The sequence below is a fragment of the Ochotona curzoniae genome, unplaced genomic scaffold, assembly GCF_017591425.1.
Source record: "Ochotona curzoniae isolate NIBS_2020 unplaced genomic scaffold, NIBS_Ocur_1.0 contig_1071, whole genome shotgun sequence".
NCBI classification, from domain to species: Eukaryota; Metazoa; Chordata; class Mammalia; order Lagomorpha; family Ochotonidae; genus Ochotona; species Ochotona curzoniae.
This window is the reverse complement of record NW_024464939.1, coordinates 21,098,379-21,115,726: the sequence shown is the minus strand read 5'-3', so window position 1 is coordinate 21,115,726 and position 17,348 is coordinate 21,098,379. Positions and strand designations below refer to the sequence as shown.

The 17,348-nt window shown below is 37.1% G+C and overlaps 2 protein-coding genes across 2 annotated transcripts in view; one reads left to right on the top strand and one right to left on the bottom strand.

Moving 5' to 3' along the window:
* The window catches only part of CUNH8orf34 (chromosome unknown C8orf34 homolog), a 211,051-nt gene that overhangs the window by 15,673 nt on the left and 178,030 nt on the right, over positions 1–17,348 (top strand). The gene's annotated exons all lie outside the window — the stretch shown is intronic.
* LOC121165773 (trafficking protein particle complex subunit 2-like) lies at positions 14,912–15,377 on the bottom strand. Its single transcript, XM_040994623.1, has one exon. It carries the CDS (start codon positions 15,349–15,351, stop codon positions 14,929–14,931), a length of 423 nt encoding a protein of 140 aa, XP_040850557.1. The 5' UTR covers positions 15,352–15,377; the 3' UTR covers positions 14,912–14,928.

Genomic DNA, 17,348 nt, shown 5'->3' with positions numbered 1-17,348 from the left:
TATCATCTTTTTTTCTTAAGTAAATATAGCTAGCAGATTATCAAATAAGTTCAATGAGTTCTTTTTTTTTTCTTAAACAATTTTTTTTAAGATTTAGTTTTATTATTATTATTTTTTTATTCGAAAGGCAGATATACACAGAGGAGAGACAGAGAGGAAGATCTTCCATCCGATGATTCACTCCCCAAGTGAGCACAACGGTCGATGCTATGCCGATCCAAAGCCAGGAGCCTCTTCCGGGTCTCCCACGCGGGTGCAGGGTCCCAAGCCTTTGGGCCGTCCTCGACTGTTTTCCCGGGCCACAGGCAGGGAGCTGGAAGGGAAGCGGGGCTGCCGGGATTAGAACCGGCACCCATATAGGATCCCGGGCGTGCAAGGCGAGGACCTTAACCACTTGCGCCACCGTGCCGGGCCCCAATGAGTTCTTTACAATGTCTTTGTACCATTTTTTTTTATTGTCAAATTAGTGCTGGTGTCAATACAATTCGATTGTCCTGCCTCAATCTATTCTGCTAGTGACTGATATGTTAACCATACCAAATAGGAATATTCATATATGCCATTTCAATGGAAAAAATAGGTAGAAATGTTTGTTGTGGTAATTAAGATGACACTAGGGAGTGCCTAGGCTTAAATCCCTCTTCCATTTTAAAATTTTCTTTTCTTATTGATTCATATTCTGAGCGATAGTAGCTGATGACTCAAGTACTTGGATCCCTGCCAACCACATGGAACTCCTGGATTGACTTCAATACTCCTGACTTTGGCATGGTTCAGTGTAGGATGTTACAGGCATTTGACAAGTGAACTGGTGAACGAAAGATCTATTTGTGTGTCTATGTTTTATCAAAAATAAATGTAAAAAACTACCTAGTATTGTTTTCCTATTTCTTGTAGCCATGCTTTTTTCAACAGGGGTGTGCATTGGTAACTGTGAACAGAATGCAGAATTCATATACACTTAAAGGATAATCAAGGTTTAAAGGGTCCCCTTGCTTGTGCTTTTTTGCTTTTAGCTGCTCCTCTAGATATCCAGGAGGATGAATTCATGGCCCTGGATTACAGAGGATGCAAACCTCTTGAAACAGTGACTTACGGGGTGAATCCAAATTGCTGTCATTCCAGGTCTTCCATGATTTTCATTGACTCCATATACTGCCTTTGGTAAACGCCAGGCTGTTTTCCAGTTTTTTCAACATATACAAAGTGCAAGTTTTGCTTGATAATCTGTTTGAAACTCCTTTTTCACCCTAGAATCTCGTGGACCAGCTTATTGCAAATAGAGCCTGAGATGGAATTTTTCATGCATATATTTAGTTGTGCTGTACACTTGGGAGTGGCACCCTGGAGAGAGCCAGGGACGTGTGTTTGAGTAGTATGGTTCACCTACACAGCTCTGGAAATGGAAGATAATGAAGGCTTGTTTTACAGAAGCAGGGTTGGGTCTATGTACTTGACAGAGCCATCTTCAAAAGCAGACCGTCTGGAGTCAGGTCTTGAGGGAGGTGGCTGTGTTCCCTGAGAGGACAATTCTAGAAAAGGCCTTTTATTGACGATATCAGTAGCCAAAACCCCTTGCAGCTGGCAGAACCAGTGTTTATTTCCAAAGGAAGGCTGTGTGCAGATCAGCACAGTTGAAGGTGTTTCTCTGTCAAACTCTTGAACAGCCTTAGATTTTCCACTCCTGTGAGCTTCCGATGCCCATAAGAACTACTCATTCTATCCATTATTGTGGTTCATCACATTGTCACTTAAATGCGCCCTGGATTATAGGTTGTCTTTCTATCTATATTGTTAGATTCTTTTTCTAATGGTCTTAAATGTATAACTTAGCATATACATGTTGTAAAATTCCCATCAAGGGGGCTAGCTTTGTGGTATAGTATGTAAGGCTACTCAGGTATCCATATGGATGCTAGTTCGAATTCTGACTGCTCCACTCTGAGCAAGTTCCTTATCAACATGCCTGGGAAAGGAACGTGAGATGACCCAAGTACTTAGGTCCCTGCACCCATGTAGAAAATTTAGAAGAAGTTCTCGTTTTCTGCCTTCTGTCTAGCACAGCGCTGGCCATTGCATGCATTTGATGAGTGAGCTAGCAGATAGATGGGCACTCAATTTCTCTCTTTCTCTCTTTTTCTTCCTTTCTGTCTAACTTGGCCTTTCAGATGAAATAAGTCTTTAAAGAAAAATTTCCATTGAATACTTGTTGAATTTATAAATGACTATAAGAGAGCATAGTGTGCAACGACACAAAATAACATTTGCCTTATACACGAATCAGGTAGACTTTCCCATTGTTTCCAGTCTTCATGGAGGAAACACACGAAATGTCTCAAAGCAGGTGATCTATACAAATTAAATGAATTTTAATGTCTAGGGATGGTTATATGAGTCAGTGGATCTTTCTGTGTTTAAGCTAGATTGGTTTGAATGTTCTATTGTTCATGACAGAAGGAGTCCCAAGTTAAATAAATTGCAAATATTGTAATTGCAAAATCATAAACAATTGCAAAAATGTGTAAATAACATCCACAGGAAAAATTTATGCATGATTCAATCTGTGCATGAATAAGATAAATACAGTTAAATTGGCATCTGTTTGATTGCCTTCTTTCTCATATAGATGGAAAATTTGGGATTCAAGTAGAGGGTTTGGTTTTTTTTAAAGATTTATTTTTATTATTTTTTTATTGGAAAGGTGGATATACAGAGAGGAGAGACAGAGAGGAAGATCTTCCGTCCGATGATTCACTCCCCAAGTGAGTGCAACGGCCAATGCTATGCCGGTCCGAAGCCAGGAACCTCTTCTAGGTCTCCCACACAGGTGCAGGGTCCCAAAGCTTTGAGCTGTCCTCTGCTGCTTTCCCTGGCCACAGGCAGGGAGCTGGAAGGGAAGTGGGGCTGCTGGGATAGAACCGGCGCCCATATGGGATCCCGGCGCGTTCAAGGTGAGGACCTTAACCACTTGCGCCACCGCACCGGGCCTGAGGGTTTGGTTTTTATGGAGTCTCATACTAAATAAGCAATGAAAGATGTTCATTACAATAATGCAATGCGTACAGATTAGTTCTGAATTTGATGTTTTCCTTGTTAATTCAGCTTTTGTGTCTTAGTATCTGGATGTCATGCAGTGGCAAACTAACAAAAGATAGGTTGACAATTGTTGCTTTACCTGTATTGTTGTGGTGTGGTCAAATCTATGTGCATTTATTTCTATGTTCTCTTGTATTGAACATGTGTTGTTAGAGGAGCATGCAGCTCACAGGAATGACTTGTAAGAGCTTCTGTTCTCTGCAGAAGAGCAGCTTATGTAGAGGACTTTGTACAGCAATTGTATTTCTCTGAATTGAAGAGTAGATTTAGTTATGATAAAGTGAAGTTTTCACCTAATTATAATTGTGGACTTCGAAGTCTGCTAAATTTCCTTCTTATTTTTCCTTAGCTTCACATTTTGAGCTCCCTATGTAAAAACCTATTGCTTCTGGAATTGACAGTGTTGTTTCTTTCCAGTCGCATCTTTTATTTTTTAATTTTTTCTCTCAATGTCTCTTATTGATAAAAAATTATAAAACATGAGTTATTTTACTCCTTTTTTTGCATTTTTTTAAACTGGTCTCACTCTACCAATAAGATCTCTAATAAAATGTTGAGTAGAAGTGACAAGACTTAGTGTTTCTTTCCTGACTTTCAGAAGAAAGATTGTAATATGAGTAGATTTTTGTATGTGGATATCTTTGAATAAGTTGAAAAACTTTACTTTTTCTAATAGTTTGGTAAGATATGGGATATGCATACCCATGAAACAACTTAGTATTATTTTCATTTTTATATATTTCCAAGGATGCATTTATATTGACGATTGATAGAAATTGTGTGTACTGAGAAATAAAGATACTGTATGGTAAGCATCTCAACTTCTGAATAAAAGTAGAAATCCTAATGGGGTCAGTGCAATGGGTCAACTGGCTAATCCAATGAAACTTTTGAATATATATCTTAAATGTTATACTGTGTTTTTTTCCTTTGCCTGTATATATCATGTCATGATACATTTAAATGTCAGAAAGTTAAACTTGTAGCCTGTATTTAGAGAGTATACTACTGTGGTATATTATGGGGAAATATGGTGGAGGGGAAGGGACTGGGGTGGAGAACAAGAACAAGGGGAGGGAGAGGGATAAATCCCTATACCTACAAAAGCGTATTATGGAAAGGAATAAATTGAAAAAAGAAAAGAAAGAAAATTCAGAAAGAGGGAGAGAGACAGAAACAGACTCAGAAAGATGGAGAGAGTGAGAGAAAGAGGGAAATTTCCATCTGCTATTCACTGTCTACATTGCCACAATGGCCAGAGGTGTGGTGATCCGAAGCTGGGAACCAGGAGCTTATTCTGGGCCTTCCATATGGGTGCAGTGCCCAAGGCCTTGGGCTGTCCTAAGCTGCTTTCCCAGGCCATTGGGCCTTTTAATAATGCCTTTCAATTCTTGAATACTTTTTTTAGCCTGATCCAGCTCTGCTTTCAGCTTTTAGTTTGTTTCCTCTTGGTGACAGGAAATATCTTCTAATTTTAAGATTCTTACTTCTGCCTCCTTCATTCTATTTTGGAGACTCTCCACTGTACTTTTAATTTGCTCCACTGTATTCTTCATTTCTGATATATCAGTTTTCATTTGATTCATTTCCAGTGTGACATATTCCTTGAATTCCTTGAATGTCTGCTTTCCATGCTTCTTGTTGTTGATAAGAAGTATTATGACAAGTGTTTGGAATCCTGTATCGCCATTTTCTTGATGTCTTCCTCAATGAACTCTGAGGTTAGCAAAGGGTTTTGCTCCTTTGTGGGGGAGTCTTCAGTAATACTCATTGTGCCTCTGTCTCTTCTTTTGCTCTTGGTCATTATATTTTTGGTTATAAGATTCATCTCCTTGGGACAAGTTTCTAAGCTGTGTCACCCACAGGTTTACAGTTGGTTTTACTTATTGTGGTTGGTACACGTCTCTTTGCTTGCAATCAGTTGTGTCACTCCCTCCAGCAAGTACAGGGAAAGAAAGTACATTCTTGCCAGCATTTACTTTTGACTTTTTTGACAATATCTATTCAAACTGGACTCAAATGATAGCTCATTATAGTCTTTATTTCAAATTTTCCAATGGTTAGCATTTTTTCATGATTTTTAAAGTTTTGATTTTCCTTTTCTTTTTTAAAAAACATTTATTTCATTTTTATTGGAAAGTCAGATTTACAGAGAAGAGGAGAGACAGAGAGGAAGGTCTTCTAGCTGCTGATTCACTCCCCAAGCGGCCACAATGACCAGAGCTGCACTGATTCTAATTCAGGAGCCTGGAGCCCCTTCAGGGTCTCCCACATGGATGCAGGGTTCCAAGCTTTTGGGCCATTCTTGACTGCTTTCTCAGGCCACAAACAGGGAGCTGGATGGGAAGTGTGGCTGCCAGGATTAGAACCTGCACCCATATGGGATCCTGATGTGTGCAAGGCAAGGCTGTTAGCTACTAGGCTACCGCATCCCCCTTTATTTGGTACTCCTTCTTTAAAAAAAAAATGTCTTTCAGACATTTTTTTTTTTGTTTTACCATTTTTTATCCATGTTATTTAAAGTTTTGTTGAGTTCTTTGGGTTTCTTATATATTCTGATTGTTAAATCCATTATTAGATAGTTTGCTAATATTTTCTCCCATTTTGCCAGTTGTGTCTTCACTCTGTTGATTTTTTTTTTTTTTGGTGTGTAGAAAGTTCTCAATTCGATACAATCCTAATTGTATTGTATTTTATTGCTTGTATTTTTGGATATCCTATACAAAAAAAAAATTGCTGCCTACGCTAATGTCTTAGAGTGCGTCCCCATTTTCCCCCAGTTTATTCACATCTTACATTTAGATCTTTGATCCATTTGGAGTTGATTTTTGCAAAGTGTTTGCAGCAGAGACCTTATCTACAACTTTTGTGTGTAACCACTGTTTTTCCGTGAAGGAAATGTCCTCTGGCCTTTCTAGAGTATGTGTAAGTGAATGGAAAGTTTGCACATAGTTGGTTCCTGAAATTATTTTTACCTCTGTAAAACTTTAGATTATTTCATTTGTTTCATGATGCACTGTGGACAGCTTTTTTTTTTGTCTGTGGACTCTGAATAACTACCTGAGCTGTCTTTCAACTGTGTATATTTGTTCCTTAAGATCCATTCCATCTATTTGTTTTCTAGAGTTGATAACAGCCTTTTTGCTGGAAGGCAGATTTTAGTAGACAGCCCAGCAAACTAATTCCCTGCCTTTGGTGCTGGTATCCCATATGGGAACCAGTTCAAGTTTCAAGTACTCTGCTTCTAATCCAGCTCCATGTGTGTGGACTGGGAAAGCAGTGGAGAATGGCCCAAGTCTTTTGGTCCTTGCACCCACAGGAAGACCTAAAGGAAGCCCTGGCTCTTAGTTTCAGAACTACTCAATTCTGCCCATTGTAGGCATTTGGGGAGTGAACCTCTCCTTTCTCTCTCTCTCTCTCTTTCTCTTTCTCTGTGTGTCTCTCTTCTCTGTAACTCTGACTTTAAGTAAAAATAAATAATTCCTTAGAAAAAATATATTCTCTCTAAAATATTTTCCCTCTAGGCCCTATCGTGCATGGGTCATTGCAACACTAATGATTGATCCAGTTTGACATTTCTCACAAAGTGCTGTGCAGACATGTTTAGAGCCTCCTAATCTGTGAAATTTGCACCACTTCCTCTGTTCTCAGCTTTAACTTTTCAGCTAAAACAGAGGCAGTGTGAGCTCTCTCATCCTATAAGCTATCACACTGATAATGTAAGAGTAGAACTTATTTCTGTTGTTTGTTATATTTTGCCAATAGTAGTGTTATGGTAAAAAAAAATCAGGACATTTTTCTATATTTTGATTTTGAAACAAATAAATAAATAAGTAAATAAATATTATCCAAATAATAGACTTGGCACATAGCATAGTTAAAGCTGTAATACAAGAGATTATTTTTGGTAGTAAAGATAAAATGATATATTACAATTTTCTTAGGGATTTGATGTTTATATTTTGGAATTTTTGCTGCAAAGTTTATATTAAACTATTTCCTATATGTGTCAGATAGATCTACAGCAAATACATAATGAAAAATTTAATCCTTGCTATTCAGTTTCTCTATGAAGTATGATTAAAAATATTTTTCCATATTGCTGAGTGAGGCACATCAAATGCAAATCAATTTTATTATTTGTATAAGACAGAATTTGTTATAATTTGAAACAGACCAGACATAGTATATCATTTATGGCCCCAGTAATCCCCCAATACAAATGGAAATATCTGAACTTCTTTGTAATTTTTCAGTATGAGCTTTGGGATTTGGAGAGTGAATCTCCATGAACATCATATATGTACTAAGATGTTGCCTTATTTCACTCTCCCAATGCTACAAAGAATCCCTATGTGAAATGTATGAAGTGGTGACAATTAGTTATGATTTCTTCTTAAAAAGTAAATGATCTGGCTTAAATAATTTACATAATTACCCAAGATCACGTCGAGTGTCGAAACTGGAGTTCTGCCGAAAGAAACTTCTTGGATATTACAGTGACAGAGTGTTCAGATACCAGCAATCTCTTTTTACTGGAATCGTAACTCGTGTCTTTAGCAGATTACTTAGCTCTCCAGCTTCCCATACAACCAACCATTTGCAGGTTATATTGTTGCATCCACTCCACCACTAAAACAAAATGTTACATACTCCAGTGATGATCACAACAAAGTTTTATTACAATGAGAATTAAGGCAACTGATCTACCAAAGACCGACACCCCTTTCCAGAGTGTGCCCTGAACAGCACATTTACAGCATTTTTATAGGGGCATTTTACAATAGATCATTATGTCTGGACAGCTTTTACCCATCTCTTCTTTGATCCTGCAGTCAAGAATACCAGACTCAGGCCTTGATTCCTGGGAACTGAGGATTGTCTGTGCTGAAGGTCACTTAGGCAGTCCAGCCTGTGAGCTCACACAGTCTCACAGTTTCATAGCCAAGCAAGCAAAGCTGAAGTTACAGAAGCGCGAAGTATTGCAGTAAGCCATGAGTGATGTTTACTCCATTCTGTTTTCAGCTCTACAATATCCTCTACCTTACTGTAGTTGAGAAGATTAAATAAGGATGTGCATTTTGAAATAGTAATTAGTGGAAACAAGATGTCAGTGCATTTCTTTCTTCACATAGTAAAAGATATTATAACAATGTGTGTCAATAAGAGGCTTTGAAATGTTTTGCTATCTCATTAGCAAAAATAGACCTGTGAGGACTCCTTTTCATCTTCTTAATTGGATTTACTTTTAGCAACATTTCTTTTTTTTGGCTATCTCCTTATTTGTTGACAGACTTAAGTGTAACTTTCTACTGAAACAATAGGGGAGCAACATTTTTTTTGGCTATCTCCTTATTTGTTGACAGACTTAGGTGTAACTTTCTACTGAAACAATAGGGGAGCCTATTATAGAATAAAATCCACTGTACTGACAGCAAAGCCAGGCTGTGTTGAACCTTGGTGGTGTTGCTAAGGAATTAGACTGCACATATGGAGACTTTCTTATCTAATAGAACCGACACTTTTTAAAAAATTAAAGTTAGCATTTCTGTTATTTGCAGCCCTAAGTATCTTAAATGATATCTAAATATAATTGGTAAGTTGGTGAATAATTGATAAAAACAAAACACAAGATGCTTGTGCTGTGAAGAACTTTTAAAGACTTGAGCCAGTTACAAAGACTGACATTAAGAATACCAAGATAATTAGCTTATAAATTATAAGTTGCAATAAGTGAAGATTTATCTTGAAAATGAGAAGGGAGAATGAGACATCAAGCATTTATGTGAATTTCCAGTGACTTATTAAATGCTTTTAAGTTTCTTCCATATGATTTTCAGGGAAATGAGACTTACTCTATGAACAAAACAAGCACGCTTATATGAATATCACCATACTGATAACCCACATGCACTTATATAACTCAGTGAATTAAAATTGGACATTGCAGGCCTGGCATGATGGCCTAGCAGCTAAGTCCTTGCCTTGAATGCACCAGGATCCCATATGGGCACCAGTTCTAATCTCAGTAGCCCTGCTTCCATACAGCTCCCTGCTTGTGGCCTGGGAAAGCACTTGAGGACAGCCCAAAGTCTTGGGACCTGCACCCGTGTGGGAGACCTAGAAGTGCTCCTGACTCCTGTCTTCAGATTGGTACAGCACTGGCCATTGCGGTCACTTGGACAGTGAATTATTGGACAGAAGATATTTCTCTGTCTCTCCTCCTCTCTGTATATCTGACTTTGCAATAAAAATAAATAAATCTTTTTAAAAAAAAGTGGACATTGCATTGATTTGTACATAGCAGCCTAAAGCTAATTTTAGTTTGAAAGGACAAAAACATAATGCAATTCTTGAGTCATCGGTGACTGTTTGAGAGTCTCAAGCTTTGCATCTTATAGAAACGACAGTGTTATGTTGTTTTTCTAGTCCAGATCCCAGCAGTCCTAATGGCAGTAATCAGGTCATCTTCTGAATAAAACCCTAGGAAGAATCTATTTCCTTTCCCACAAATAAAGACTGTCTATTACACTTTTCACATTCCAACTGGTAAATTAATCAAGGATAATGTTTATGTAATTCTACCTCTGCCCATACCTCTTTGGCACAGAACTGTTTTAAGTAAAAGTTACTGGATTGCTGTTGTAATCATTGTTTCTCTAGCTTTTCTTTCTGGCTTTGTTCACACTCTCTCTCTCTTAAAATTAAAAGATCCTTTTTTGTGCAAAATATCTTAAGATTGCTGCATAATTTTTTATAGTATAGTAGTCATTTGCGGTGAGCTTTTGTTTAAAGTTACAGGCTGTAAGCAGATTGTCTCAGTCCGTTTTCTGTGGCTGACATAAAATGCCCGAACCTGAGTACTAATAGAAGAATTGAAGTTTATTTGACTCCTGGAAACTGGGAAAGCCCAGAGCATAGTTCAGGGACTAGGTGAAGTTTCACTGCATCTAATACAGCAGAGGGTGTCAATGACGGGACGTGGCTACTAGCTCAGTGCTTTCCTTATAAAGCCATCATCGGTGTCCCTCCCTTACAGTCTTGTCTAATATTAACTACTTCCAAAGGCCCTGAACTCCAAACAGCAAGAACAAATGCATTTGTGAATTACAGTTCCACAAAGAGAAAGTATAGATGTTCCCTTTGCTTCCACTACTTCCAAGGTTCAGACCTTGCTTTTGTTTTTCTTTGCAACATTATCTCATTCCCCCTAGAAATCTCTACTTTCTATTTGCACATACAAGCTAAAATGTAAAAATCCTGACTAGTGTAGTCCAGTTTTGGAAAAGAAGGCTGGGCTCCAATCACTGCCTAGCATAGTTATGCCCAGGCACCTGTTGGCTCCTTGTGAGCACTGGTGTATGCGTCTCCATGTTTCTTCATTAGTCCCAACTCTACTTAGGGTTAAAGAAAGTACTTTTGAGCCACTGAGTTTGTAATTTGGCCAGATGTGCCTTTAATTAACTCGAAAAGCTACACAAACACACACACACACACTCATACACATAGACACAAGCACACACATGCAGACACAGATGTGCACACACACCTCCATTTACCCTGATAGGAACAAAATGTACTTGAAAGAGGAATTGAATTCAGCTCAGAAAATAAGATGTAACCAATAAATGAAGCTTGAATAAGAATCTAGCATTTAATTGTGCTTAATTATCACTGTGGAAATTACTGTTTATAATATTGTCATTTAAAACAGGATATTTTCAGAAGTGACATTTTGATTAGGATAATTTTCTGCTTTTGACATAGTGCATTTTTTGTCATTATTTGACTTCGTGGCTATCAAGCCAGCAAAATTATTGATGGAGTTTCTAGATTGGATGAATGCCCCAAATGCTTTGATATACTAGCTAGGGTTTAGTGAATGCATCTATGTTTCATTGATATAATAAACCATTTTATGTCACAATAACTGAATTCACTCATACAAGTTGGCAAATGGGTATACATATGGCAATGTTGAGCTCAGCGAATATTTTATGTGTGCAATTTGGAAAGACATTCAAGATTGAATTTCAGGCTGTGTTGTACTCAGTCTGAGACAATTAAGAGACCCTCAGAAGATTGTTTTGGGAAACATACACTTCCTGTGTGGTCAATTACACATTGAGGCTATATGCTGGTAGTCAGAATTAATAAATGTTGCAAATAAATGTAAGTGGAGTTTGGGGTAGGGAGAAGAGAGAAACTAAAAGGAAAGAAAGCTAGTATGACCAATAGTGTCAATAAAAGAAGGCTTGGAGATGACAGAATTACAATGTTGGATATTAGCGACCGTAGTCTGTACTTTTTATTTGTTGGACATTCTGGTTAGCGATACATAAAGCCTGTGGTTTTAAAGTGAATTAAAAGTTTGTTAAAAACAAAAATTGGGAAGAAAATAAAATGCAAGAGTTTGAGGGAGAAGGAGCGAGAAAGTATGGCTATCTTAAAGTTTTATCTATGAAATACGTGAAATATGCTCTCCTTATAGTAATATAAATTCTAAAGAATTTAACTATTAGAGACAGCATGGTAGCATTACACACTAATCCTCTGCCTGTGGTGACAAAATTCCATATGGGCATTGATTCATGTCCCAGCTGCTCCAATTCTGGTTCAGCTCCTAGCTTATGACTGGGAAAGCAACAGAGGATGGCTTAAGTTCTTGGGCACCTTCACCCACATGGGAGACCTTGAAGAAAGCTGACTCCCAGCTTTGGACTGGCTCAGCAATGTCTGTAGTATTTGGGGAGTGAACCAGAAAATTTAGGATCTCTCTGCCTCTCCCACTCTCTGTAATTTTGTCTTTCAAATAAAGTAAGCAATTTTTTTTTAAGTTAAGAAGTATATTAGAGAAACAAAGCATGAAGTATTTCAGTTATTTAGGAGAAGAGAGCTGAATGAAACAGGGTTTCAGTATCCTTTGTGATTATTTTAATATGTGCAAATAGATGCTAGACGATATTAACTATTTTATTGTTCTGAAAAGGAAAGACTGGTAATTCTTAACTAAGATGGGATGCAATAACTTTTCACGAATTTGAATTCAAAATTTCTCAGCGTGTCCAAAGAGCCTTTGAGTTAAACATAGGTGGTTCTATGTAACCCATCAAATACCTAACTACAAGTCAGTGCTGTATTGCTAGGTTTGTAAATGTTGCCTTTTGTCTATTTTATCATCACTGGTAGACTTCCATCTTTGTGTGCTATTTTTAAAATGGCAAGGCAGTTAAAAAAGGCACATTAGAAAGAGAGAGAGAGAGAGAGAAGAAGGGGAGGCATCTTCTACAACAGTCAGGCTGCAGCCAGTAAGAGTAAATAGTCATCCTTAGCATTAATTCATTTAGTAACCACTGTACCCCATAATTACATACAATTATAATTATTTGAATGTTAAGCTAAATGAACAGTAAATATGAGGAATCTTCAGAAAGTTCATGGAACATATTTTGAAGAAAGTATATATATACAAAAATTTTTGGTAACAAAACAGAATTATCTTTTCTTGAACTTTTTAAAGTATCCTTGTACATGGGCAAGAAAGTTCAATCATACCATATAACTGCTTTGCATCCTTGAAAATTTCAATTAAGATCATATTTCACACAAAATTATTGATAACTCACTTTATACAGGCATTCCATTTTGTACATTAATTATAGCACTCTTAACTCATCATTTTATTGGATGTTTGTAAATTTTCATGTTTGCATTGATAATGATGGCTGTGGTGAATACATGTACACATGATTAATTTCAATGGTTGATTTTTGTCGACCAACTGCTGTACAGAAAAGATGTATACAGTTTCTGGTTTTTGCATTTATTACTAAATAACTTTCTAGAAGGACTTTCGTAACTTATTATTTCAGTAATGACATAGATTACCCTTGGTCCATAACATGGTCTCTATTTCCTCAACTATAAAAACAGGAATAATGATAGTATTTCAAATTTCAAATTTTTGATTTCAGAAAGATTTGTTTGTTTTAAAATTCAGAGTTAAAGAGAGGGATACATAAAGAGTGATCATAAGTCCACTGATTCACTCAATAATTACTGCAACATCTAGGAACCAGAAACCGCATCTCTCATCTCTCACCTGGATGTCAGGGTCCACGTTCTGTGGTTGGACCATGTTCTGTTATTCTCTGGCACTGGTAGGAGATTTCTTTCTTTTCAGCACCTTTAGCTAGAGGGCAACTAGCAAAGAAGGTCACTACAAGAAAAGGTCTTTGAGATTGTGAAATCCAACATTTACCTGGGAAGGTCTAGAGTAACTCTGGATATTGCACATGCCTGAGTACATGGGGAAAAATGCAAAACCTACCTCTTGTAGAATGTACACCTGACAGAATGCCAGGTTTTCCTTGCTAAGAAGATTCACAGCTATCTCATTTGCCAGCAGTAGTTCCCATTATTTTTGGATGAAACTACATTGGATTTTTACGGTTCCTTAGGGACATTGGTAGGGGCAATGGGAACCGCATGTGATGGCCTTGCTTGACATAATCTGAGATGAACAAATGTATTATTCACACAAGCAAGGTTTACTTTTGTAACTGAAGGACCTCTCTGTTCATAGATGGAGCTCAAATGAGCATTGCCAGTGTTTGCCTTTTGACTCAACCTTCGATGCTACTGAAGTTCATTATCTACATCCTAGCTGGTGGATTTTTCTTTTTAGACTTGTTAAGCACAATGAAACATACTTAAAATTACTTTTTAGATCACTTTTTATATTTGTTTTCAACAATTCAAGGTAATTTTAGGCTTTTGCTTATAGGTTTATCTATTTTCCCATTTGTGAATTTTTGAAAGTGTCACATCTAAAAATGATTCAATTTAATGCTTTTTTAAAAAAGGATGGTAGCAACTTTATTCAAGGATAAGATCAAGCTTAGAATTACTTTAAAGTTTTTCCAAAACAAAATTCTTCAAGTGCTCACAATTAACACATTAAACAATCTGATTTTATTAATTGATTGATTTTCAGTGGACACATACTTGAGTAAGATCACAGATTGAATTACAAGTCAGAAGAGACTGCTCCCAGACTCCTCAAATGGAAAAAGGCTGGGAGTACAAATACTAATGCAATTCCACTTTTTCTTCAGTCATAATTCTGTAACTGCCTTATACCTCTAATGAGTCCAGATTCACTTGATGTAGGATACTAGGAGCAAGTAGAAATACCTGGATATATAAAGGGAAGAAGCAATACATTTCCTGATGATGTAGAACTTTGGGGCCAGCCTCCATTTTACACACATGAACTGAAGACTCAAGCATTCTAGCAAGACCTCTAATTACAGTCTGATGAAGGCATGATGAGTGACATTTAGCACTTTACAAAGCATGTTTTTTTCAGCTTTGTGGATAGAGTAGTACATGTTGCTTTTAAATATTTCTAACATTTATTGTTCAAGTCAACTTACATGCTATCAATTTCATTCCGATTTCATAGTCATTGTTTTTCAAGTTTACCAAATGTTGATATTTCTTTTTGTATTATTACATCCGAATCTACTTATCTGAAGTAGGAAAAAAAAGCTTATTCTCAAGTTTCCAAGTAAAAGTATTTCCAGGTTATTGAGAAATATTTTCAGGTTATTCCAATGTAATTTTGTTCACATGCCAAGATGATATATTAATAAGTGACATGAAACAATACACTATTTTTAAAGATAAAGGGAATTCTATTACATTACATTTAGATACACAGACTACAAGTATACCTTTTCTAGGTTATTTCATCAAGTTACTTACAATGTACACATTCCTGAGTTTACTCATTGCAGCAGCACTGTTTATTTTGGAATTTTTCTGCATTCAGCTTAAAAGGTATTTGTTACTGAGAAACTGAACTTTTCTGTCAAGTGCACTTGAGCGAATAAGAGAATTGGGCTCATAAAATGGGTTCATCACAAACTTTATATATAAATCATAGATATCAGTAAAGAAGTTCTTGAGTTCATCTTCTTGCCTTATATCATGAACTATAATAAATCTCATATGTCCTGCAGTGACAAAGGTCAACACAAACCACTTGTTGAACTTGTCCACAGTATTCAAGTACATGTTGTTCGACAGCCACATGTTCTCATCCACCAGATCCAGGGCTGCATGTGCTATGAACTGGTTCGTATGGCTATGAACATCTTTGGATCCTGCTTTCCCAGCTGGCAAAAACTCCATTTCAAAACCTGGATTATCATGGTGGCCAACAATTACAAAGTAGAAGCTTCCAGACATTGTCTTCAATGTACAGCTTCAACAGCGCTGGGCAAATGTTAACCCTTTTTCTTGTTTCTCACAGTTGAGATATTCTTCTTGTCTATGACAGGTTTCATTCCAAGCCTATAGCAAGGTGCAGACAATGCAAGAGCTCAGCCAGCCCTTGCTGCATTATTGGGTCCTGCTCTTAGGCAGGGACTCTGGAGCTGTCCTCACCCCTTTGAAAGCTTCTAATTATGTCGTTCCTTCTTAGAAATCATACCTGTTTGCACATGAGAAATTTTAAGCTTGTTGAGTTATATAATTTGTGCACAGAATATTATACTTAAGTGGATGAATAGCTATGAGCATAAGTTTGAGTCTTGATCTCAGAGCATGCTATTGAACATTGTACTGTTTTGCTCTCTATCTTACATTCTACACTGTACATTCATCAGCCACATATGGCTATTTAAATTGAATTAAGTTAAATAGATTAAAGTTGTATTCTTTAGCCTTAGCAGATGCATTTCAAAAACTGAATAGTAATGTGACTGCTAGATTGGACACAGTGAATCTAGAGTACTGCCATCACTGTAGAATGTTTTACTGCTGAATGCCACAGATGCTTGGCTTCAGAGGCATTCTTGTCTCCCATTCTCCCTGGCTCCCAGCAATTCCACCTCGTGAGATACTGCTTTGCCTGGGTCCCAGTGACATCATCCTTTCCCAGCTCCAGCCTCTTTAGACCATTTCATTGTGGTTTGTTCCATCTCTACCTGCTCTTTAAATATTGAAAATTTCTAAGGCTCAGTTCTGGATCCTATCCCTTTTACAATGCATGCTTTCTTTTTGTAAAGCTCTTGCACTTTTATGGACTCAAAAAGTCTTTCTATCTGATGCCATTTCTGAATTTTATACTGGCATTCTGTAGCCTATTTTCTGATCCTGTATGATTCCTTGTCAGGTGGATTTATTTCAAGCTCTTCCTGGATGAGAGGGAGCATAGCAGATAAGAACTGGAAGTTGAGAGGATGACTCCAATGATTGGAGGTAGAGAACCCTCAGCTCTTTTGGCCTGGACATTGGGTCTGGATAAATAGGAGGCTATTTGTTGTAGCATGATGTTAAAGACATAATTAGGCTGGGCCTTAGGAAATATTTAACACTGACAAGGTACAGATTTCAGGTCCAGGTCACTATTGAAGGTGAAGTTATTGGCCATTTCTATGAATGTATTCATATTTTTATGTCACTAGTCTTTAGCAAAGCTTTTATTGGGAATTCTCATTATTTTGTTAGTTATATAGCAATACTGTTAAAGAGGAAGTTCTTTGCTTGACATTGGGCCAGCACGTAACCATGGAATTATGTCCTCCATCCATTAGTCCCCTACCTCAATCCCTGCTTCAATCCCATGCCACGGTGACTGATTTCATTAACTTCTTAGAGATTTCTATCTTATTATTATTATCATTTAGTCACTTATTCCATCATGAAATTTTCCTTCCAGTGTTAGTGGTGAAATTTCTAGCTTTTATGTGATTATATATATGTATATATACATGCATATATATATATATATATATATATATATATATACCCTTCAAATGTTTTTGCTAGAAAGAAGTATATTTGTGTCCAGAATATTTCTCCAGTGTTTCTTGTGTAATAGGAGTATATTCATGCACATACACAATGTGAGAACAGCAAATGTGCTTCTGAGTTATCATGTCTTGATTTAAACTTTGAGCTATTGAGGGTGTGACAGCGCACCCTTCTGGAAAAACCAAAATAGAAAAACCTTCCCCTCCCCCTCCTCTGTCCATCCTTGTCCTTTAACTTCTGTTGCAAATTGCTCATATCTTTTTTATTGTCACTGACATCATCCCCATGAGCATCTTGCACCCATTTGCCTGGGAGATGATCCTGGCACTGAAAGAAGCATTTGAATCAAAGAATGCATGTTTGTAGAAGTAACCAGTCTAGGTGAGGTTGTGTAGCTTCTGCAGCAGTTGGAAAGAGGAATATTTCTG

Bases quoted from the DNA above. Each gene is read 5' to 3' on its own strand.
- LOC121165773 (XM_040994623.1), bottom strand. From the start codon at position 15,351: ATGTCTGGAAGCTTCTACTTTGTAATTGTTGGCCACCATGATAATCCA.